This window comes from Leishmania donovani, chromosome 26 (assembly GCF_000227135.1).
Source record: "Leishmania donovani BPK282A1 complete genome, chromosome 26".
Lineage (NCBI taxonomy): Eukaryota > Euglenozoa > Kinetoplastea > Trypanosomatida > Trypanosomatidae > Leishmania > Leishmania donovani.
Window position 1 is genome coordinate 801,852 of NC_018253.1, and position 25,021 is coordinate 826,872.

At 61.9% G+C, this 25,021-nt stretch overlaps 2 protein-coding genes across 3 annotated transcripts; both read left to right on the forward strand.

The window, feature by feature from the left end:
- Window positions 1–4,765: 4,765 nt before the first annotated feature.
- On the forward strand, window positions 4,766–10,072 carry LDBPK_262110 (protein kinase, putative; the record flags this gene model as incomplete). Its single annotated transcript, XM_003861748.1, has 1 exon — window positions 4,766–10,072. One exon carries the CDS (start codon window positions 4,766–4,768, stop codon window positions 10,070–10,072), a length of 5,307 nt encoding a protein of 1,768 aa, XP_003861796.1.
- A 2,201-nt stretch (window positions 10,073–12,273) lies between these two features.
- Window positions 12,274–24,573, forward strand: LDBPK_262120 (hypothetical protein, conserved; the record flags this gene model as incomplete). Of its 2 annotated transcripts, none has more annotated exons than XM_024473470.1 (1): window positions 12,274–24,573. In XM_024473470.1, the coding sequence occupies one exon, from the start codon at window positions 12,274–12,276 to the stop codon at window positions 24,571–24,573; it is 12,300 nt and encodes a 4,099-aa protein (XP_024329241.1). Both variants share the same exon structure in this region, with proteins under 2 accessions (XP_024329241.1, XP_003861797.1).
- Window positions 24,574–25,021: the final 448 nt, after the last annotated feature.

A 25,021-nucleotide genomic window follows, 5' to 3' on the forward strand; every position in this document is an offset into this window, starting at 1 on the left:
CGGTGAGGCAGAAAGGAGGAAGGACGGGGGTGGCACCGCACTCTCGCCAGCCCACAGGCGCAGGCGTATGCGCGTGTCTGTGCCCTTGTAGCGAGGACGCGCTGCGTGCCTGCCGGTATGGCTCTCTCGGTGTGTAGGCGGCACGATCAAACACACACAGACACGCAACCCGCCCCAGCAGTCGGATCGAATGGGACTAATACGCCGGACTCGCCTTACGGCCTCGGTGCATCTCTCCCTCTCTCCCGCTCTCGCACGCTGGGGAAGAAATGGAAGCATCTATGTAGATGGATGTGTGCGTACGTGTGCTTGCGTGTGCCTGTGTATGTTTGTGCGCTGAATAACCACGGGTAAATTTTACGATGCAATCCCTTAAGATGAATTCCACAGCAGAAATACAGAAAAAAAAATAAGAAACTCTCTAATCATGGGGGCGGCATGGTATATGCATGCATGCAAGTCTGTGTGCTTGCATATCTGTGTTGCAGCGACAGCGCTATCTTGTTCTTGATCGGGGACGCGTTGGCGCTGCCACCATTCCCGCCCCCTCCCTTACTTTTCGTCCTTGTGGTCGCACGCATGTGCGGCGCACAGGGGCGTGCTCTGTCACCTCCTCTCGCCCCGTTTCCTTTGTGCGTGGCGCAGAGGTATTGAAGAGGCGAAAGGAGGGATGATGGAGAGAAAGGCGCGACCTCTTCGAGAGTGTCCTCTCAGTGCGTTCCGGCCTCTTTCTATGCATACGGATGACGACACCAGTCCCGTCTGCGTGTGTCCTTGTCTGCGTGTATTGGGGCCCCCCTTCAAGACGTACATGCCGTGCCGAAATTCATCTCTCGATCACACACTCTTTATCCCGTATCCTTTACACACTGGCCTTCTCCATCCGCCCTCTCTTTTTTTTGTGCGCTGTGCTCAAACCCTGTCACGGTTTCTTCCTCTACCCCCTTCCACTCCCTTCCTTCGTTCCTTCGTCGCCGTTGATGGCGCAGTGAGGAGGGGCGCAAACGTTCCAGCGGATACAAAAGCGCACAGCCGAGAGAGAGACGAAGAAAGGAACTCATTACAGCGAAGACACAAAAAAAGAGAAAGAGGAGACGAAGCACGAAGAAGCGCACGGTAATAGAGAGGGAAGCGGCGCGAACAAGAAACGCGAAGGAGTGCCGCTTCTGTGCTTGCCAGCGAGGCCCGACGCACCAAGAACAACCACGAGCTCCTCACCTTCCCTCTTGTTACCCTCCTGTCCTTCCTCCCTCTCGTAATTCCGGTGCGACCACGAAAGAGCAACCACAAGGAAACAGACGGGTGCCTCCATTCCAGTGGTACGGAACACACACCCACACACACGCACGGAGGCGCCTTCTCGCCCTCTTCTCTCTCTGTTTCTGTCCGTTTCTTACAAACCCTCACCGCAACTCTTCACTTGGACACAACCTGTGCATAGGTCTCGGCGTCGTGCTCGCAGCGGCGCGTCTGTGATTCCGAGTGTGTGCCAGCCGTGAAGGCATTTGGCTGTTGTGGTTGCGTGTGTCTTGTCCTGTTGGTCGCACGCCCCAATTACCCCAGTCCCCACCACCAGTGCTGTCGCCTCTTTTTGCGTCATCTCGCTCGCCTGCATCGCCACCGCTGCTCCGCTGCTGACGTTCTCCGTTCCACGCTCATTCGCTGACGATCTCACGGACACCCGCTCTTTATCCCTTCGTCGGTTAGTCTTCCTCCTCCTTGTGCGTGGGTGCGTCCTTTCGTATTGTTGTTGGATCATCTTCAAGTGATTCTTATGCTTTTGTGTTCATGTGTTGGCCTTGTTCTTTGTTGCCCCCTCCCCCGTCTCTGTCTCTTCGACTCGCCGTGTCAAGTCTTTCTGCACCCTCCCACCCTCCCTCTCTGCGCTTGCGCCTGTGCTGTTCCAGTTGGCGCGATCGTTCACGATTTCTTGTTTTCTTGCTCGACTCGCCAGAAGCGTGCATGCAAATACACAGACACCCCGACGCACGCACATACCTGCAGAGGCAGTCCGTATTCACCGGCGCATTGATGCGAACCCGCACACTCGAAAGGCTAAGTCTGCCCTCGCCCTCCCCTTTACATCTCGCGCCCCCTGCCCCCCTTCCGTCCGCACACACACAAAAAAAAAACACATACACGTACAAACCACACCTACATCATCTCAGCGCTGACAGTCGTTTTTATGTTGCTTCTGTGATTCGCTTTTCCTTTACGCTCTCTCCCTCCTTCAGTCTTTCCTCCTTTTTTACTTCGACTCCTTGTATCTGGCTTCGAGCCGTGGTTCCCTCGCACCTGCAACACATACGTACTCAATTTTGACACTGAGAAGGACTGCTCCGCTGACTCCCCGCCCTGCTCGCTCGCGCGCTCTCTCTGTTTCTCGCTGCTCACTCTCCGCCGCTGTGCAAGCCACAGGCCTCATCCCACGAGGTGAAGCACGCACACGGAGGGCTGGAGTAGACGTGGAAAGACGCAGGAGAGAGGAAAGCGCCCAGCGGTGACGTGAGAGAAGGGAAACGGAGAACGGGCGTGCACATTTTTTTTTGTGCCTGTGTGCCACTGTGAACACGTCCGCGTTGGGCCGCAACAGGCATCTGCACACTGACACACACGCACACGCCGGCCACCCACAGCTGCTAAAGCGCAGGAAAGAGGACGCACCTAGCTGTCAGGCAACTCGCAGACGAGACAGCTCGCTTAGCGCTACGGCATTCCTACCCACTCCTCCTCTCCATCCCTTGAACCGCTTCGGCGAGTCTTTACAGGGTTGGGCTCTTCGCGCCTCGTTGGCGCGCGTGCGCTTGTAGTCTGCTCCCATTATCTTACGCGATTCCTCTCCCTCTGAAAAGCGCACATCAACCGTACGCACCATCTTCTTCAGCGCTGCCTACTTTCTGTACACCTCCTTTTGTTCTTTCGGTTCCATCGTGTGCTCTGTATCTCACTGCAACGACTGCCACCGCTGAAGCTGCTGTTGCCACAGTTGTCGTCATCAACTTTTTGTTTCCAGTGCGCACTCCCCTTTCTCCTTTCGCTGTGTCTGCGTGCGCCGCGTTTCTCTACTCTTGTCCGTTCCTATTTTCGCGTTCCTTGTCTTCTGCTGCTGCTGTGCATACGCCTCTCTCTCTCTTTTCCTTTTCTTTGTGGTCTCATCACTCTTTCGTTTTCCGAGTGTGCCCTTCTCCTTTATTTTCGTTTGTTAGTGTTTTTTTTCATACCTTCGTCGTGCTCCTCTCGTGTTGCCCCATTCCTTCCTCCCTCGCTCCTCCCCGTCCGTGTGTGTGTGTGAGGAGCGCGCTGCTGTTGTCGTTGTTGCCGGGAGGGGAAGGAGGCGCAAGTGTCGTGGTGCTAAGCCTGCGCTCTCGCTTCTTCTTCGCTGAAGGTGCACGCATGTGTGTGTGTGTGGGGAGGCCTCTGTGATTTCTTCCGGTTTTTCTGTAAAGTTTGGGCAATTCGCTGTTGCCTCCTTCCCCTCTGTGCACCTCTCCAGCATACCCGGTTGTATGCGTCCGTGCGCGGGCAGCTCCTGTGTGCTCCTCTTCTACCTCGACCCGCTTCCTTGCCTCGTGTTTTTTATGTTTATTTTGCATGTTTTCGTGGGCTTCTTCTCGTGTCAACCATTTCGATCTTTCTTTTTCCCTTTTCTGTTTGGCCTTTGCACTCCGCCTGCTCTCTCGTCACCACAGCACAGCAGTTTATCTTGCTCTGAATCACACACACACACACACACACACACTTCACCCCACCAGTGTTGCCGCCCTTCCCCCCTCCTCCTCCTTCTTGTCCTGTCATACGTTCGACTTCAGCATATTAGTCGCCTTGTAGGTGTGTGCCATCTGTGTCTTGTCCCCTTCCCTACTAGCTGTAGAATCTGAATTCATTGTACATACCAACTTCACCAACGAGAGGGAGCACACACACACACACAGAGCGAAAAAGAAAGCGTTTGGCCTCCTTCCCTCCTGTACTTCTCCTCCGCACACGACGCTGGTGATCACTCCCACACGCCTAATCCTTTTGGCTTTTAGCTTTCCTTTGTGTTGGCTTCGTTTTATCTCTGTTTCTATTGTTTCTGCTGTTGTTGCGTTTATCGCCAGCGCCCTTGGCCTTGTCCTGGCATACACACGGGCTGGCACCCCAGCACCCCGGGGTGCCCAGGACTTCTGCGTCTCTGGACGGGTGTTCCATCTCGCTCTCTTCTTCCTCTTTCTCTTTCTTGTCCGCTGTCTGCGCAGATCTATATATATATATATACATACACACTCACACACGCCTCTATATACAAATCTGTATGGCTATATATCTTCCTGCTCTCTCGCCTTGTACGCCTCTTGTGTGTGCGCGCGAGTGTTCTCTTTTTTCTTTTTGTTTTCGCTCTTTCCTTTTGAGCGGAAGATTGTGATTCCTCGCTTGGTCGATCTGCCCTGTCCTGCCCTGCCCTGTCTTTGCTGCCTAAGTGTTATCTTTTTTTCGTTGACTTTTCCGCGTTGTGCTGCTTCGCCGTGTCTTTTTGCCCCCTCCCCCCAATCCTTTGTTGTTCGCATACGCACGCACGCTGCAGCGCTTTTTCATCGTCGTCTTGTTGTTGCCGCGGTCATCGTGCTCATTCTGTTGTTTTCTGCGCGTGCTTCTTCTGACTTCCTCTCCTGTGCCACGTCTCCAGGGGGTACGTTAGAGGAGGAGGGCCACTCTCCCGCGTCTCGGACCTTGTGGGCCACGTTGTCGTCGACTCTCTCTCTCTCTATACGCACACTGTGTAGCCATGTCTAATAGATCCCTGCATGGCGGGCACACCACCATACACAACAACAACGCATACCATGACGCCGCCAAGGAGGAGCGCCAGCTTCAGGAGCAGCAGAAGCCCTCCATGCCCGGAAGCCACGCCGCCGTCGAGCGGATGACGGCAGTGCAAGTTGTCGACCGGCTGCGCTGGTGGCGCACCCATCGTGTGCGTGAGCAGCCCATCCCAGTCGATCACTTTGTGCTGCGCGGCAGCTACGCCAACTACTCCTCGTTCGGCACGCGCCCCCTCGCTCCCAGTGTGACGCGACTGCTGCAGAAGGCACGCACGGTGCGGGCGCAGTACCTCCGTACACAACAGCAGCCACAACACGAGGCGCCACGGCAAAGCCGACAAGTCTCGAGTCTGCTAATGGCCCCCACAGCGGGGGCATCCGTGCGCAGTGCTTCGAATGAGCGACTGGGCAGCGATGCGGGGGAGACGGAGCGCACCACAGGTTGCATTTCAGAAGAGGAGGGCCAGTATGGCGAGCGCCAGCAGCGGCAGCTCCGTGAGATGAATGATGATGCGAAGGAAAAGGTGAACAACAAGCGCCGAGCCGCTGTCATCGCATCCTGGCCGCGGTCGCCGCGTCCCCTCAACGAGGTTGCCATTGCCTGCCTCGGAGAGCCGGCAGGGCAGCGTGATTCGGCCACTGATAATATTACCCGCATCTCACTCTCGGCGTCAGGTTCAGCCGGCACCTCTCCACCTCTCGTCAGAGCAGTGTCCGGGTCTGCTCCGAGTGTCGATACGCCTTCCGGTGCGTTGTATGTTCCCTCGGAACAGGAAGCGCGCGTCGCTGAGCGACTGCTCATGCTGTTCAGACCGCGCGCCGCCTCGGCACCGCTGCGATCACGTCGGTATCGGTGCACCGCAGGACGCCTTGATGCCACGTCCAGTGAATTCAGCGGTGAGCCCCCTCTTCAGGGCGATTGGGGACACGCGGAGGCCACTGGGCTGCACCATGAGCGCATGACACGCGTTTCCGCCTCTGACGAGATAACGGATGTTCGCCGCGCCCCCGGCGCAGCCGAAGCTGTGATTGTCCTGCACCACGCCCCGCGGCTCGTCTTGTACGAGAAGGGGTTGAACCCGAAGGCGGCACTGCGGGCCGCCGGCATCTCGTCGGATGCCCTCGAAAGTCTCGACGACGCTGCGGCGGAGAGCTCAGCAGAACTTTTCGCGCTGAGGAACCTACCCTTGTTCGCATTTGAGCGCTTCTTTTATCAGCAGCAGCTCCGCGGGCTGGCGGAGACGAGGCGGAGCCATACGCCGGGGATGCGGTCAGCATCGGCAGACGCCAGCGCGGAGAGCGCTGGGGTCCCTGAGAGCGACACGGCTTCCGCTCCGACGGGTGCTGCTGCTGGTGCTGTTGCGGCGGCAGACACTGCCGTGGACGACGACATCATTGCAAATGGTGATGACGCATTCTTCTTCGGGTCGCCCTTGACGGCGACCTTAGCGTGCTCGCTGAAAACTGTCGTGCCACTGTCGTCGGTTGCGGCAGCTGCGGCTCCCGGTTCACGTGGTCGAGACGGACGAGACGCTGCGGCCCGGCAAGCTGTACAGCATCGCGGCCGTGGTCGAGACGACGGCAGCAATCGCAGGAGGGGAGGCCGGGCAGCGCTGCGTGCTGTCTCAGTGCCGGCCCTGCCGCCAGTGTACAAGGGCGGATGCCCACAGATGACTCTCGCTACGTCGCATCACCACCTCAGTTCCGGCGCGCGGCTGCAGCAACAACAGCAGAGCTCGAATCGTCCCTCTCCGATTCTCTCGGCGGGGCTGCGCTCCAGCAAGGCGCCGCAGAACGGTGCTCATCTGTGCCTCCGTGTGGATGACCTGCAGGATGTGTACGTGTTCAACCCAGTTGTGGACATGATCGGCAAGGGTGCCTTCTCCAAGGTATACGCGGCGGTTCCCATCCTTCGCGGAAAAGAGGGACTTCGGCGCTTCGCCTCGCCGTTGCTGGACGGGCAGGCGGCCCCGTGCGGCAGCGACGAGCTCAGTGGCAGTGGCCCACGGGAGGGGGGCAGGCGCGTTTCAACGGTGCGGAGGGTGAGCCCAGTACGCCGGAACTCGTCCTCTACCGCGCTGCGTGTGGACCCTGCCGCCGGCGCGGCTGTCGGCGACGCGGCCGGGCCACTCACAGATGATGAGACGGCGAAGCGCAGACCGCACGCACAGTCACTGGCGGCGTCTCTACACTCTATTCCCGTTGTCGCACTCAAGGTGATCCCGCGCAAGGCACGCCAGAAGCCGAAGGCGGCGCCTGATCCGCTTGCCACCACGCACTCCACTGCCGCTGCCGCGGCAGGAAGCGTCGCTTCGAACGCGCAGCAAGCAGCGCAGAACGACCAAAACAGCGTGCGTCGCGAACTCGTCGAGATCGAGCGCGAGGTCTCGATCCTGCGCAGTCTTCACCACACCGGCTGTTCGCAGTTCTTCGAGGCGATCCGCACCCCAGACGCCTTCGTCATCGCGATGCGCGTCTTCCCTGGCAGCATGGATGCACAGCGCTACCTCTCCCGCTACGGGGCACCGTCAGAGGCGCGGGCGGCCCTGCTGCTCTTCCAGCTCGTCTCCACGGTGCAATATCTGCACACCAACTTTGGACTTATCCACCGCGACATTAAGCTGGAGAACATTCTCCTTTCCGAGGCCGACGCCGGAGTTCCTGACGCGCGCATCCGCGAGGTGCTTGGGCCGGCTTTGCACAAGTCCGACACGTCAGCCATGATGACCGAGATCGAGGGTGGCCGAAAAGGCTGCGCCTCGGCGACGACCGCCGCCGAAACCCGGACAGCTGCACAGCGCCGCTATTCGATGCTGTCCCGCAACGTGGCACGACTGCTGCGAGTGACCCTCATCGACTTCGGGCTCGCTCGCCGCACCCGTGCAAGTACCCTGTCACCGATCGTTGCCGCGTCGCGCGGGCGCGGTGCAGGGGCGCAACACGGCAGCCTGAACGCGACCATCACGTCGCCAACTCACCTTGCCTCTTTCCCACCCACCAGTGCATCCCTCGCGGCCAGCCACCCGCATGCCTCTCACAACCCGAACAGCAGCAGCTACAGTGGCAGCCTCGGCTCACCAGCGTCGTCCAGCGCGGGGTGTGCTGCCGGTGTAGTGATGCTCGCCAATGGCGGGAACAGCTCCAGCAACAGCTACACGCCGGCCAAACCGGCTCCACCGAAGCCGCCGCTGCTTTGTCGGCCACCCAGCGCGGCTGTCGGTGCTGGCACGGCACGCCTTGGGTCAAGTAGTGCGGGCATCAGCGCCATGGAACGGAGCACGCCGCGTGCTGGTATGCCTTCGCCGATGCCGTCCACGGCAAACATGTTCACCCGCTTCCTCGACCTCGAGGAGGAGATGGATGAGGAGGAAAACGGTGGCGCAGCGGGCACATCGAACACGACCGCCAACACAACCACGAAAGTCGGTGACCTCGGCCGGGGTGGTCGACGGGACATGGCCGAGAACGAGGACGACAGTGGCGCCTTCAGCACCGACGTGAGTGCGTCGGAGACGGACTGCGAGTCGGAAGGCGGCAGCACCGCTGAACCAAAGGAAGGGAGCGCACCGAACGGGGAGGAGCGCCTCGAAACAGGACCACAGCAGGAGCATGTGGCGCGCAAAGCACTCATATCTCCCAGCGTGCTGAGAGCGCACCCACAGACGCCACCGGGATCAGCGATAATAGTGTCGCCTCCTCTGCCTCCGACCCCGATGCTCCTGTCCAGCACCACCGCTTTTACCCTCGATCACTTCAACGCAGAAAACAGTAGCAGCAGCTGCAACACCAGCGGCCCCGCTGCGGGCGGTGCTGGCCTGCGCAACAGATGTGCTAGCTGTATCTACACTTCCCATCAGCAGCTGTCACCGGCGCCTCCAGTCGTCGCGGCTGGTGTGAGCTCAGCGCCGGATGACACCGAGGCAACACTGCTGCTCACTCCGTGCGGCACAGAGAAGTACCTCCCGCCCGAGGTGCTGTCTTGGATCCTGGAGCACGGCTGGGCGCGGCGCTCGACGACGGTGGGCCTCGCCCGCGCCATGGACCTGTATTCGATTGGCATCGTTGCATACGTGCTGCTCAGCGGCTGCTTTCCCTTCAACGCGTCCTCGCGGGCAACGCTGCTTCAGCAGCAGCAGCGGGTGCCGCGGTGCAACAGCGCTCGCTGGACTGGCGTGAGCAGCGCGGCCATCTCATTCGTGCAGCGGTTGCTAGAGCCGAACCCACGGAAGCGTATGACGGCGAAGGAGGCTCTTGAGCATCCGTTCCTGCACGAGGCTCGTCAGCTCGCCGAGAAGCTGTCGCTCGTGCCACACGGAGAGGGAGAGGAGGCGTCACACCCGTCGACTTGGCGGGACGGTAGTCACATGGACAATCACCACCGCCACAGCATCGGCGGCACCGGTCGCCACTTCGAAGACGACGCCAACGTGCATGCGCGGTCGCACTGGGCCACGAGCACCACGGCAACGACTAACTTGCCGCACTCGGCGCCGTCGCCAACGCACCCTGACCACACGCACTCTGGTGCTGCGATCGAGAGGGCGTCGACGCAGCCGAGTAGCAGCGTGAGCCTCGCCGTCTACGACTCTCAGCGCCGTCACGCAGGTGGCCCGTGCGAGCTGGCGGCAGCAAATGAGCCATCACCGCTGAGCAGCAACAGCGGCGCCGACGGTGGCGGCGAGCTGCTATGTCATCACGTGGAGAGTGGCACTGCGCCAACTGCAACGAGCATCAGCAGTGGATGTCGTCTGTCCGACGCACCCCGCGTGTGCCGCAGCAGCGACGAGTGCGAGAGAGATGATGTGCGCGCCTCCGTTACTCGTGATGTGCCTGGAAAGGTGCAGCCACTGCTGCAGGTTTGCAAGGAGAGTCCATACTCGACAACACCACCGGTGCCTGTCACGCCGACGTTGGCCAAACCGTGCACGGCAGCGCTGGCAAGGGCGGCATCGATCGAGCTACCCGCCCTCTCCTCGTTGGTGGCGCATCCAGCGAAACCCTCACCGTCTTCTACTCTTTATTTTACCGCGACAGGCACGACAGCGTCTGCCGACGGCGGTCGGGCGGAGAGGGCGACGCTGCCGGAGCCAGAATCTGCCGCAGCAGGATCATCGGCACCAGCGCTGGCGCCGGGCAGTAAGGATGCAGCAGCCGCAAATCGGCCTGTTTCTCTTTCGCCGGCCGCTACGACCAGCACTGCGAGGGCGACGGAGGGTGGCGAAGACGACTTATTCGAGTCTCTCTACAACAACATCATGTCGAGCGACTGACGCGGAGCGGGCTTCTCCTTCTTACGAACGTGACACGTGCCTGCCTCCAATTCTCGCTCTGTCTTTGCGTAGAGGCACTTTGCGCGGGTGCTTGGCAAGCGCCTGTCCGCCTGTCCCGAGTGCGCTTGTGCGGCTTTCACGGTGTTTCTTGTCCATGCAGGTGAGCGTGCTTTAACTGTGATGATGCTTGTGTTTCGACATGGCGTGCCTGCGACTAATTCTAGAGACTTCGCGTTCCCCCGGAGGAGTTGGATAGGCTCTCTGCGCAGAGACGCGTGAAGGAAGCGTCGGATGCCGTACTCCGTCTCTCTTCGTTCCTGCTTTGTTTGCTGTTTTTTTTTTTTCTCTCTCTTCCCATTGCGTTATGCGATGTGTTGGTGCCCGTGGTCGCTTCGTTGCTCTCGCCCCCCTCCCCCTTCCTCTGTTGTTGTTCCCTTCTTACTGGATGGGTGTTTTCTTTTCTTTCGCGGTGTACATTCTGTGCGTGCCTCTGTGTGTGCGTGCCATCGTAATATCTCAAGTTTCTTCCTTCGCGGTCGCTTGCGTCTTTGTTTTTCTTCGTTGCCTACGTCTCTCCCTCTTCCCCCCTCCCTTCCCATGTCCGTTTTTCTACGAGGTCTACCCTCTTCTTCTTGGCTGCTGAGTGCAGATGTTCCCGGGCGTGTTGTGTGTGCGGAAGTGTTTCTGCCGTTTCTTGTTCTTGGGCAGTGCAGCCTCTTCTCCTCCGTTTTACTTCCCTCCCGACACACACACACACACACGCTGACGCAAACGCATATATATATATATATATATACATACATAGGGAGAGCGGATGTGTCCGTGTCGGTGCGCGCGCGGGTTTCTGTGCGTCTGAGTGCATCCTTTTCTTTCTTGCCCGTCTCTTCCTTTCTCCCCCATCTGCACCGGTGCCATCATGTTTTGCCTTAGCGGAGGGGAACTTCGACAGACACAAGCAGCCGACGGCGATAATGTTCAATCAAGACACCAGCTGTACTTGTGTGTCTCTCTCTGTGTGTATCCGTGCGTCCTTCAGCCTGGCCCCCCTCCCCCACTGTGTACGGCACGTGCCTATGCACGTGTGTGTATGCCTGCACGTGCTAGGGCAGGTGCGTATGCGCGTGAAAGAGGCCCGTGCTGCTTAGAAACGCGGCCAGGGGTCTCAGCATGGATATGCCAGCCAGAGGAACACACCGCAGCAGGGGAGAGAGAGAACCAGCGAGAGGGGGTGCCGTACATTCCTCCACTCCTCCGCATCAACGTTGTCCTTCATGTACGTGCATGCGCTAGAAAAAGAAACAGACATGTGGGCCCCTCCTCCCCCCTCCTTGCTCACCGACGCCCAGGCTATGTATTCACGTGGCAAAGGAGTAAAGGCTTCACACCGCCTCACCGGAGGCAAAAATCCGTCATGCTGCAAAAGCGTATGGGCAATCAGAAGAAGAAGCGAATGCGAGACGAAGAAAGACGCCGTTGCCTGCTTTGGCTTCGCATTCAAGTGACCGAGGCGACTGCGCGCACCAGAGGGCGCTGCATTCCACACAGCTGCGTGGTGGGCGGGGAAGACCTTTAGGTTCTCCTCGGGCCTTCCCGACATCCGACAGAAGGGAGCACCGCGGAGAAAACGCTGAGGCTGGATGCACTTCATTTCCCCCCCTCTGCATCTTCAGTGTGCTGCTGCACGTGGTGGCGCCTCTGCGCTTCCATGTCTCCCACCATGCTCCTTTCATGGACCTGAGGACACACGCCCAAAAACATCCCCAAGCCTCCACTGCACCGCAGCTGTCTCTCCCGGACCTCTACATGCTTATCGGCATCAAAAACGAGTCGTGCACACGACCTCACACCTGCTTCCGCTCCTTTCCACTTGCGAATTATTTATCATCGCCAGCAAGAGAAGGATTGGCTGCATATCTCCTCCTTTTCCCGCACCGTTTCTTTTTTTTTCTTCTCTCCCCCTCTCCGTCTCTCTCTCTCTGCGCGCGTGTGTGCGTGTGCGTGTGCGTGTGCGTGTGCTGGTCTGCAAGTTGGTGCATGCCTGCTCTCGGGCCCCCTCTTACTCCTTCTCCTTGTTCTCTTCGCAGGCGACCTACAGCAGGGACGACATACTCGTCTCGCCTGCATCGCCCTTCATACCTTCCTCTGATTTTCCTTCCGTAGCAGCATCACAGCCACACACGCCCACACACAGAGATAGCACAATGACTAGGCGCACGGCGTCTTCAACTACATCCGGTAGCGACTTTTCTAACTCCTGTGATGAGGGGAGCATCCTGGAGGTCGAAGCCCTTGAAGAGCGCGCCGAGCTCGCGGACACAGGGAGGCACTTGCCTGCGCCAGCCCTCCGCGGCGGCGTCACGGTAGGAGGCGCCCGCCACAGCTCTGCGGCGGTGCTAAGCGGTGCTGCGGGCGCTCCTCTTGGTGAAGCCTTCGATGGCCGCCGTCACTCCAGAGACCAGCGTCAATTATCTGCCCCTCATCAGCAGCGGCTGCTTCCTGTGCCGCCTTCCCAGCGCCCCGAACGCGGCGATGATTTCATGGGCACGGGCCGAGACGTCGGCTTCAACGACAGTTTCGACGGCTTTCCATTATATGTGGACGAAGACGGTGTCATGAAGGTGTCTGGACACCGCCGGCACGACCCATTTGCCTTTGGCTATGATGCTGTTGAGGAGGCCGACTTGGCCACAGACGGCGCTCGCGGGGGCGGTGGTCGCAGAAACTCCTACCATGGCGGCTCTGGCGCCGCGTTCGGCTCGTCTTCCGGCACGTCTGATGGTGCGTTTGTGTCCGGCAGCTCCTCGTATTCTTCCTCCCTTTACGAGGAGCACTACGAACCTTCCCATCAACAGCGGGGCCGAGCCTCTGTCCATGGGCACCGGCACAGCGCCGATACGAATGTGGGTGCCAGATATGGATACACACCCCTTGAGATGCACTACGCTGGCGGCGCTGGCGTTGTCGCAACGTACGATGACGACGGCGCGCCGGTGCCCATCGACGCGGCGCTGCCCAGCCACCATCACATCGCGTCACGGCGTCGCCGCCTCGTGGGGGCTGCCTCCAGCGCGCAAGCACGGGCTCACAACGCAAAGCGGCGTCGCTCCAGTCGCAAGAAAGGCAAGCGCACTCGACGTCGTGGCACTCGCGGCGGGCAACTTGGAAGGAGGAACACCAACGCAACAGCCACCTCGCACTCACCCGCTGGCCGCCACGGAAGCCACAGTGGAGCGCACAGTTCAAGTCGCTTACCAACCCGTCTGTCAGGCAGCAGCCCCGTTCTGCTCGGCACGAATCCGTTGCTGAACATCGGCGGCGTGAATGTTGCGGCGACCGCCAGTGCCGCTGCGGCCGCCGCTATCCATGGCGGCCTCAGCTCCCTTCTCTCCGCCGGTGCTTCGATCAACGTCGGGCCCTCCGAGGCGGAGAAGGTGGTGCGAATGCGCGAGCACCTGCTAGCGCGCGAGGCGGCGGTGAAGAAGCGATATTCAGCGGTTCGCCGCGGCTCTGCCGGGACCGCAAGCACTGGCGCGACGGTCGGCAGCGACAGAGGCGCATGGAAGACAGCGGCGGCAGACACCTTGCGCGTGTTAGCCTCCTCTCGCACAGGTGACGGCGCTGGCAGGGCCGCAACTAGTAGCGGTGCCCTCGCCTCACAGCACACTAGCGGCGCGGAGCCATTCAGCCCACTGTCGATGTCTCTGAAGGACTTGAATCGGAGCATCGGGCTGAACACGGGAAAGGCGGGGCCGGGGTCAGCCTTTGCGTTGGCAACGCTACGCTCTGCCCGCTTGCGCTCCAAGGACGCCGCCACGCAACTGCAGGCGGTGACGACGACAGGGGAGTCCGTGTATGTGCGAGAAGACCCCGCCTCTGCCGCTGCCGCAAGAGCGCGGGGTAGCGATGGCAAGGGTATTTCTGGCGACGACGGTGCGCCCGGCGCGATGCATGGCACAGCACTTGCTGCGGGGACGGCAACACATTTTGAACAGCTTATGATGACGCTGCGTGACCCCTACACGGGCCTCGCCATCGCCTCAGCTTACACGCCACTGATAACCAGGGCGGAGGCGGCGGTGGCAGTGCACACGTGCGCGGCTGGAATTCAGTTCTTTCGAGATCCGACGGTGCCTCGGCCATCCGCAGTAGCGTTTCTGCCGTCGACTTCCTCGGCCTTGCCCGCTACACCCTCTCGGCTTTTGTCCACCGCCTACGTGCTGGATGTTGGTAATCCGCCGCTGGCACCTACGCCTGCAGGAATCGCAACCGTGCCTGACGAAGGATCGCTGCGTGCATCCTTCGGTGCACCGTACACATCGACAACTCCGCACACGACCATATCTGCAAATCCCTCAACCACGTCGCTGTCGCCGCAAAAGCTGCATAATCGCGACGGCGTGGCGCGAGTGTACAAGGCGGCGACGGCGGCGGGTGACTCGGCTCAGGTGAGGCGGTGCCCGCCCACCGAGGCGGATCGCTTTTGCGACGTGCGCCCTCGTCTCACCGCTCGTGACGAAAACGCTAACGCAGGGGCGCCGCCCACAGTGGCGAGCAGCGGAAATGGTGGCGCGGCGTTGTCGGGTGTGAGCGGCCTCCGCGGCTCGGGCCAGTACACGGCGACGCCACTCAGTTCCGGTGACTGCGCGCGCTCCTGGTGGAGATTGCAAAGCGGCGGGGCCGCTGCTGCCGGCGGCTACAGCAGTGCGGCAGCGCCTGCAGCAGCGGCAGATATTTCGGACAGCAGCGACCTTTTTCCGTGGCGTTGGCGCGGCAGAGCATCTGCATTCGATATGGGCGGCGGAGAGGTCCAAGACGGAGTCCCGATCGCCGCTGCATGGCAGGATGAGGCGGTGCGCGGATGTTACGGCGTATGGCCCGCGGTTGCTCACCTGCGCGGAGCTGCCGACGAGTACGGCGTTAGCCTTCCCCCGGCCGGCACGTCGAGCAGCGCCTCCGCCGCCATGCCGCCCTTCTTCGCATGGCCGCACCCTGCACCGCAGCTGCCCGCGTACCCGCCCTCTATCGCCCCCTACGCGGCACCGCTCCATCCTCAACAAAACACCCGCTATCATGCCTGGACAGCTGAGGGCGTGTCGGCGACGTCGAACACCTCGTGCGTGGTGCACGTCTTCACTGTCTCGCGGGAGATGCTGCGCAGCGTGTACGAGTACGTCGCGTACATGTGTGTAGCGAAGCGACATGCAGAGCTGCAGCGTCGGCGCAGAAAACGCGAAGAGCACCTTAGCAAAGAACTTGCCGCCGGTAGGCTGACGCGCGATGCCCAGCGGTACCTGCGCTGCCCCCATTGTGGTGTAGTCGGGAAGGTAGTAAGAAGCTCTGCCGCGCGAGGTGAAAGTGAGGCTATGCCGTCAAACCCTTTGCTATCTTCAACACCGGCCCAATCGCAGCATCTGCGTCACGACAGGAAGCACCACCATCACCACCATAACCCCCATCATTCAAGCGCGTCGCGCGATCCCCCGCTGGTCTCGGCCACCAGCACACCACAGCCGTCGCTCTTTCCGCAAAGTAGTGCGCCAACAGCGAATGGCTCCTTAGAGTTGCCGTTAGCACAGCAGCAGCACACGGAGAGGTTTGGATGGTCGGCGGCGAAATCGCCATCGCCGCGGCCGACACCTCTGCCCCCGCAGCCGCCACGGCGCTCGGTTTTTGGGATGGGTAGTGCGACCCAAGGCGGTAGCCGTGTCGCGGTCGAAAACACCAACGTTAAAGTTGACGAGTGCGCGAACGCGCATCGCGCCGTGGTCGTCGACGAGGTAGGCGATGCCTTAGCAACGCTCCCGGCGTCTGCGGTGCTACAGTCGCCAGCCACTGCACTAGTTTCGCGGGTGGCATGCGCACCATTGACGAGGGGTGGCAGTGGCACATCCGGGCCGTCCCCAGCGCTCCCGTCCTTGCCGCAGTCTGCCTCGCTTCCGCCGCTGCGACTGCAGCCGCAGAAAAGGCTTCAAGAAGCGGATCGCTCGTCACAGGAGTCGAACAACATCTGGTCGACGTCGGCGCTTCAGCTGTCCAGCGTCGGGGCGGCGCTGCCGTCGTCTTCTCCGAGTCCGTCGCCACAGCAGCCACTTTTGACTCCTACTGTGGGCGCCATGGCAGCACCGGCGCCTGCAAAGCTGCACACCTCTCCGCGTGTCCCCGGCACGAAAGGGGCGGCGCTGGCCGGGACCACCAACAGCAGCGACACCCGCGTCGAGGCGCTTCTAGACACGCTGGTAGTGAGCGGCGAGCTCTCGCAGTCTCTTCACATGAATTCGCAGTCGTACGAGGCAGGCGCGCAGGCGGCCTTTGATCGATACGCCGGCGCTTCAGGTAACGAGCTGCTTGCACTACGGCAGCAGCCACCGACCACCGTACTGGCACGCGGCGCACACGAGGCGCGCCTTCTCGACGAGTCCACCACAGCTCTGTCGCCTCGAAAAACTGCTGAGGAGCGCGGCCATGCCACTAGTGGGGATGCTGCCGTGCAACGGTCGTCTTCATGTGCGGCGGTCGCGAACAGCAACAGCAACAGCCACAGCCTCCGCGTCGGCGGTATCGACAGCGACGCCGAGGATGGACGGCTGGGGCTGGCCGGCTCTGTGGCGCATCACACGTCAGGATCGACGGCCTCGCATCCATTCACCATACCAACGGCCACCTCACCGGACCGCTCCATGCTGATGGTGCCCACAGGCACACGCGACACCACGGCTACGCACGATACAACGGCAGCGCTGTGGGCGCTGGTGGCATCTGCTGATTCTTCCGCGCCAAAGTGTGCGCCTCCTACTGCGACGAGTGCGGCGGCCACCACCGCGGCCGCCGTCACGACGGCCCTCAACGCAGAAGTGAGGGTCATGGGCAGCAGCTCGAGGAGCAACCCCAACCCCAACAACATGAGCGGCACCAACTCGCTCTTATGCCCGATGGCGGGATCAACCCTGACGCCGGCGGTGCCGACTCTGGCGCGCTCGCCGACGCCGCTGCAGAGCCAAGCGGGCGAAGACGATGGGGATAACCCTGCTGTAGCGCAGCGCTGGTTCGGCACGAACGCTGACGAAACGGCACGAGACCACGATCTCAGCGGCGGCGCGTCTTACGTGTGCCTCGGCTGCCACCGCGACGTGATACCAAAACAGCCGTTGCTGACGTCGATCAGCGACCATAGCTCGTTGCACCGCCGTTCCCAGCACGCTCATCACTCAACTGCACGACACAGTAACCACACGAACAACAACACCAACAGCGGTGGCGGTGATGACAGCGTGGAAGACGATAGGACCGAGCAGACTGTGGGTGCGGACATCGGAGTAATGGCGTTCGAAGACCTCCTGCAGGATGACGCGTTCACGTATGCGTTGCACAACGCCTTGTGCGAGCTGCTCATGATGCCGTCAACGCGAGAGCCACCACCGCCGTTGCCAACGGCGTCGCACAAGAGAAGTCGAAAAAGGTCACCAAGAACGTCGGCGGCGCGCGCGGACCTGAATGGCTTCCTCCATCCCGTTTTACCGAGTGCACCCGTGCACCAAACCGGCGCACTTCTGCAGCACTCGTCGGAGGATACAGCTATAGCGGTGACCGACGCCAAAGGTGAGGTGCGCAGAGTTGCTGCGATGGATGTGGGTGCCCTTTCGTGTCTCTCACCCGGTGTGCCGCATCAGCAGTGCCTAGAGGCGATGGGAGGCGGCGGCGCGGTCTCTTTCGAAAGTATCGGCAGCTGGATCGGTGACGACGAAAACGAGCTCACGCAGCAGCAACGCGAACCACCCACGTCCCCACTTTCCATTTCAGCTGCACCGTCATCTTCATCCACGCCGTCCATGTCAACGTCCTTAGAAAGCTCGTCGGCGGCAGCGGTCAGGGAGGGCGGCGGCTGCTCGGCCGCTTCTTCGCCCATTCGCCTTTCGCTCCCGTGCTGCGGGCTGACAGTGAGTGTGCTGCCGTACGTGGAGCCGCAAGTGCCCTCTGCGGCGACGCTAGAACACTCCAGTGACAGCGGCATCCAGCGCCGAGGAACAACGGAGAAGCGCCTGATGCGGGCGAGGAATGCAATCAGGAAAACCATCGGCATTGCGCGCCTACCACGGCAACGCTTTGGCACACCGGCGCCGCTTTCTCGGCCAGTGATCCCGCGCATGCGCGAGGACGCGGCGACACGGGGGCTGACGCCATCCACGATGCTCATGAGCGACGTTGCCGCCTCTCACCGCCGTTGCAGGCGCAGCTGCAGCAAGCAGCGGCAAGGGCCGCGCATCCATCGCGACACGCCACCGCGCCAGCGGCGGCGCAGCAGCTCGAGCACTGCAGCGCCAAGGCTCACTTCTATGGAAAGTCCACCCAATGGCCCCGTGATGCACAGCGCGGCGGCGTCGAAGGCGCTCATAATGAAGGGCACGTTCAGCAGTGAGAAGCACCGCATCCAAGTAAACCCACGCACCCCGCTGGACGCCGTGAGCAAAAATCGTATCATGAAGCGCATCTTCCGCCAAGACCGGCTTGGCAGCAGGAGCGACACCACGGCCGCCGCAGTCGCCCGCTCATCGGAGACTGAGAAGCGCTATGGCAAGGGCTTAGATCCTGTTGCTGCTGCTGCTGCTGCTGCTGCGGTGAACAGACGAGATGGTGCTGGGTCTGCAGCAGGCGTATCAGTCAGCGCGCGGGGTTCTGATATGCGCAAGCAGCGCTGCCTCCGCCACCACCGCCGTTCCTACACACAAGAGCTAGCCCAGCAGCATGCTCAGCTGCTCTTGCCTCCTGGCCGTGTCCCCAAGCCACTCGGGCTCGATCTAGGCGTGTATGAAGACTCCAGCCTTGTACTCGAGATCGATCTCGCGTACCCGCGGCTGCCTCGCGGCAACGTGCGGGAGCTTCTTGCGGAGTGGAAGGACACCTGTCAACCTCACCCTGTTTTAGTGGAAGCGGTTATCCGCAACATCGTGTACGCTGTGCTGGTGCAGCTGTCTGCCCTGCACGCTGCCGGCCGTACGCACGGGAGTGTCAAGTCGACCAACGTTTTTCCGCTATGGCATGCCATGGAGGGCACGCGAGAGTCGGGGCTCATGATGCCGCCGCGGCCACGCCAGCGCCCAACGTCCCCATCCCCGCTCGCGGTGGCGCGCGTGAAATCTGAGGCAGAACCGATGCAGGAACGCGGGAGGAAAGCGGAGGCAACGATAAAGAATGAAGAGGAAGGTGAGCGTCGGCGAAGCGCCTCCAATGCTGAGGGCGAGGGCGCCTGTGAGCCGGGTGGTGCATCGGCTGCCGCGCCGCCAGCGACAGATCAAGCCGCACCAGTGCCACAGCGGTGTACCTCCGAAAAGTCCACCTCACCCACCAATCCTCGCTCCCTCTCCAATCGACGACGACATCTGGCGCCACACACGGCGGTAGCGCATCTCAGACTCTATCAAAAGACGCGCTCCCGAAACCGCGGGGCACAGAGCAGAATCAATCCTGCTCACGGATTTGGCGCGGCTCGTGGCACACCAAGTGCGGCAAAGGGCTCTGCATCAGCAGCGCTGCCAGGAAGGTCTTGTGCTCCCACTGCAAACGCATCCTCTACCGGGCTGGCGACCGTTATGGCTGATTACCGCCACAGCAGTTTCAGCGTCAGTACCGGCGGCAGCGCGCGCACCGACAGCAAGCAGGCTGACACCAGCACTGCTCCACACATGCCTGTGGGCCTATCGCCCCAGTCGTCCATGCTGTCGTCCCCCTCCGCCGTCTTACCCTCAGAGCCCATGCCCACTCCAACGCTGACCTCAGCATGCAGTCCGTGTGCGGCGTTGCTGACCACAGACGCGATCCAGCCCTACCACCCGAACAGCTGCAGCAGGAGCACCACCATGTTCTCGCCTGCTATTGGCATGATCTCCAACCCGCGTCTGCGCCGCGGCGGAGGTGCCGCGGCGCGGCTCAGACGCGGCAGCATCGGGACCAACGTCGGCGGCAAGGACGACGCTTGTGACTTCAACGGCGATGCAGAAGATGAGGACGATAGCGCGCTCGTACCCCTCGTCGCTGAGGTTTTGACGCTGCCATCTACTGTGCTGCGCGCCTCAGCGGTGGAACCCGGCACTGCTGAGCCGCAGACACAGCTGCAGAACGGCCTGTGGGGGACGTCACCGATGAGTGTGATGCCGTCTTGCACTTCCTTCGCAGCTATACCGCGGCATCGCGACTATCGCTGCGGTCGTCGAAGCCGCCAAGGGCGCGGCTTGTGGTCATCCGCAGTAGAGGATCCGGAGGAGTGGCTTGCGTCCGCAGCCCCGCGGCGCTACGTACGTGGGGTGGAGCTGCGGCCTCCAGCGGCTGTGTGGTTTCCTCGAGTTGCCGTAGACGAAGCTGCGCTCGCAGACAAGAAGCCGAGTGCCGACCATGGCGTATCACTGTCGCCGGACGCTGCAACGGTGCTGGAGCGCACGCCCGATGTCGCAGCACAGCTTGTGCTAACCCGAGGTCCAGTGGGAGCTGTGCCGCACCCGCAGCTCGACAGTGTTGGCAGAGACGAGACGAATGCACCCGCGGCCGCAACTGCTCACCGGGAGAGGCGCCGGAGCAGTTCCGCGGGCCCTTCGACGTCCTCGTCTGCCGCGCTGCATGGCGCCAGCGACGGAGCTGGCCAGTACGCGCCAGATCCGCTGCAGTGGTCGCGCCAGGTACTGCTGGTAGAAAACCTTAGCGCAGTTGTCGCTGCCGCGTTGCGCACTGCCATGACCTGCGTGCTCATGCGGCATCGACCGCGCCAACACCCATCGCCGCTGTCGTCACCCCTCCCCCTTGCCACGTCGACGAAGACGCCTGTATCGCACTCAGAGAAAGCGCGTCATGCATCAGACGCCCTTGCTGATCCCGCCACCGCGGCTGCTGAGAGGCAGGGCCTTCGTCCAGCCGCTTGCTCCAAGTCGGCTGCTGCAGCGGCCACACAGCGACGCACGAGAGTCGCAGCGTCTACGCCGGTGCTGCGTGTGCATGTACCGGATGTGGTTCGCAGTCCTCCTCCTCTGCCGCCCAATCTTTTTGCCATCCAAGAGTCAGAATACGTGCCAGCACCCGAGCTGATTCGTTCCTCTGCCGATGAAGCCCGCGCGCTACGGCGACTGTGGCCTCCGCACCCCAGCGGTGCAGCTGCGGCGGACAAGGTTGAGGGAGAGCAGGTTGCAGGGGAACACCCTGGCTTGTCTCATAGCCACATAGCAGCAGCTGCTGATGCGGGGGCGGCGGGCGCGGCGCAGCTGCGCGAGGCCTTGGCACGGCTAGAGGCGGCCGCGTCACCAACGACGACGCTGCGCAACACCCTCGACCCTTACCCTGCCGTCAGCGCAGCGGCGGATATCTGGGAATTGGGTATGATGGCGCTTGAGCTTGCCGATGGCAAGCCGCCGATGACGTGGTTGAAACAGCGCGAGCCAGCGCCGGCGTTGCGCACCTATCCATGGTCTTCCTACTTCCACGCGTTTGTATCACTGTGCCTGCAGCGCAGCCCAGAGCAGCGCGGCACAGCGGCAGAGTTGCTGCGGCACCCGTGGTTCAGCGTGGCCCTGGTGCCGCAAGCCTCCTTACCGTCGTTGCCAACGGCCAGTCGAAGCAACGGCGGCGGCTGGTGCCAAGGCACAGCCGGCAGCGGTTCAGCCGGCGCGCCGGCCGAATCAAGGAACTCGGCGGCAGGTTTTCAGGGTGTCAAGGCGGGGGGGCCCGCGCCGGTGAGCCCGACGACACTGCCGCTATTGCCGGTGCGTCCGCCAGGTGTCATGGGCGTCGGCTGCTTGACCGCGGAGGAGAAGGCAGAGTGGGAGAACTACGACTACACGCTGCTCTACGCGTCTGCTGCGCAGTCGACTCGCCCGCTCACGACGAGCACCGCTGCGGCTACTGCAGCTGTGGCCACAGCTGCAGAGAACCACCACCCCAGTGGCGACTCCAGCGTGCGACTAGAATGCCCATTGGCGCATGGGACACAGGGAGCCGCAACATCTGCGTCAGCGGTTACCGCGGGGGCGCGCAACAGCCGGGAAGCAAGCGCTGCGGACGCCATGAGCGTCGGTGAAACACCATCGTTTCTGGGGCAGAGTCTGCGTAGAACCGACGCGCCTTCACCGTCGCCCGCCGCTGCCGCCGCCGCGGTAGCGTCGCAGTCTTCCGCTCTCACCGTTTCTAGCCCTGGTGGCTGCACCGCTGTTGGGCTACCACCGGCTGTCGCTGCATCCGCCATCTCCGCCAAGGCCTCCGCAAACGACGAGCTGATGACATCAATGTGCGCGGTCGACCTTGCACAAAACTTTGCAGAGCTCATCGCTCAGCGATGGGTAACGCAGCAGCAGCAGCAGCAGCTGGTCCCGTCGCTGGCCACGGCGGCCGGCGCGCACGACGGGGCTGCGAAGGGAAGGCAGGCGATGCCACCGTCTCAGCGCAACTTCTTCACTGCCGCTGCTGCGGCGACGTCTTTGGTCGGTGTCAGCCCTGTCCTCCTTTCTGTTATCTCCCCTCGGCCCACCACCGCCGGTGCCGCTGCGGCGGCAGCCGCCTACAACGCAGCGTCGCCCCGATCCTCGCCGTCGACAGCTGGCCAAGGCGCGGTTTCGCAGCAGCAGTCGGAGCTGTTGCGCTCGAAGATCAGCCCTGATGAGATGATGGTGCCAATGTGGGGAGGGCACAGCACGACGTTCAGCAACAACACCTCGCTGAGTGGCCAACTGGCGGCGGTCCCTGTCATATCCCCGCGCGGCGCTCCGTCGCCGTTGCCGCTGCCATCACCGGAGTTCGTCGGCAGAGGAGCGGGGCGACTGCTGCCGGCCTACCTGCCTACACTTTATGCCCCGCTGCGTGACCCGCGGGGTGATCCAATGCTGACAGCGGCGAATGCCTGGGCACTTCCGTGGACGGCAAGAATGATGGACGAGTGGGGCGGTGCAGCAGGCATTCAGTCGCAGTCGCAGCAGGCACGGCCTTCCGCAGCGCGCGATGCCGCACTGCCGTGGTTTCAGCTAAGCGCGCGCGTCGCAGCAGGGAGCTCGCAGCCGCCCATGTATTCCACCCCTCAGGCGTTGTCGCGCAAGGATGGCAGCGTCAGTGGAGGTGGAGACGGTCGCCCGGTCCTGCACTGTGACCGCGGCGATTCCGATGGCAACGCTAGCACAGGCAGTGGCCGTTGCAGCAACTCACAGTATCACGGTCGACACGCGCGAACGGCGTCTGGTAGCTCGAGCCAAAGTAGTAGCTCCAGCAGCACACGAAGCGACAGCGACAACGACCGGACTGCCAGCGGCGGGCTGCAGGTCGTGCGCGGTGGTACTCACATCTACGCCAGTGAAGGCAGATTTTATGACGTTTACATGCCCAAAGTGGGTGGTGAAGTGCCGGTCCCGACGCGAAAGCCGGCGCAGCACTTCAATGACACCCTCAACACGGCGTCGCTGCCTCTCACCGACGACGCAGCTAGCCGCAGCGTCACCTTCAAGGTCGGCACATCGGAGCAGCGCGCTGGTGGTGGCGACAACATGATGCTGAACGACCCCGCGCCGGACGGCGGCGCGGCTGCCGTGGAGGAGGGCGTCTCCTCCTCTTGCGCGGCTGCGCGAAAGCTTCGAATGCCAGGTGGTGATGGGCACTGGCCTCGACATGGGCGACACGGCGGTTCCACTGGTAGAGGTGATGATGATGATTACGGCCCAGTACCCCGAGTGCCCTCGCCTTCCTCCTCTCGTTCAGCGCATCATCTCAACGGCACCATCGCCACCGCGCTGGCACGCTTGTCGATGATAGCGTACCTTCCTTCTGACACTGACGGGAACTGGAGTGAGACCAGCAGCAGCAGCGCAATCGGCAGCAGCAGCGATAACGAAAACAGCACCAGATCCAGCGACGGGTCCGATTCTGCTACTTTGTCTCCGATGTGGGGACCGCCAGTGTGTCAGTCGACTCCGCTCGAGTCGGACGATAAGGCTGCTTACATGCAAGGCTTCGCCATCAGCGGTGATGGCACCAGCTGTGAGGAGCCGGACGAGGACGATGATGGGCCGTCGATGAGCGCGGAGGTGCGGTGCGATGAGCTGCTTCGCTGCTTGTCGGCGCTGCAGCGCAACTGCCCGGTGGCAGTAAGTCTGTGGTGCGTCCGTGTGCTGCAGCAGGCGATGCGGCACCCCTGGACGGCCGCGAGCGCGGCGCGGGTCCTGGAGCGAATCGAGAGTCTTCTGCCTGAGGGGCGGGTGAGAAACCTCGACTGGCTCAAGCGACCGGACAGCTCGCCGTCGCCGTCGCAGTCCTCGCCTGACCCTCTGGGCACAGGCGACGCGCAACGCCGCGAGAGAGCAGCTGGCACAGCAGGAGACGGCAGCTCCTCTCTCTCTGCGGTGGGGGCTGCCGCCAGAGCGTCGTCTCGCTCCTCTGCCGGTGCACTGCCTCCCGCGGAGCTGGACGCGAGCCCCAGCACCTTCCAGAATTACGAGATGGCAAAGTGGATACATGCGCTGCATCAGGTGCTTCCACGATGCACATAGCCTCACGGATAGCGGCGTCGGGTACACAAGCACCGACGCCCGCACCCATGGGGATAGGCAACGCGCTCCTCCCTCAACTATTTGCTCTGTTCCGACTGCTTTTCTTCTGTACGCCCGCTGTACGCGCGTGCCGGGAGGGGGGACCCCCTGCGGGGAGGAGCATCGGCAAGGGCATCGATATTATCAAGCACCGCGGCGAATGCGCACATGAACCCATACACAGATGTCTGCTTGCGTGTTTCGCAGACGGACAGACATGGATGCACGTATTCAAATCTAGGAATGAGGTCGCGTATCCCATCACGCGAAAAGAAGTGATTGCGCATGCGCTGACTTGCCTTCCCCCACCGCCTGTATCGCACTATGCGCCCTCGCGCTCACCAGCAGCCCAGAATGCAATGGGCAGGGGTCTCACCTCCCTCTTTCTCCTCTTCGCTTTTCGGATTTC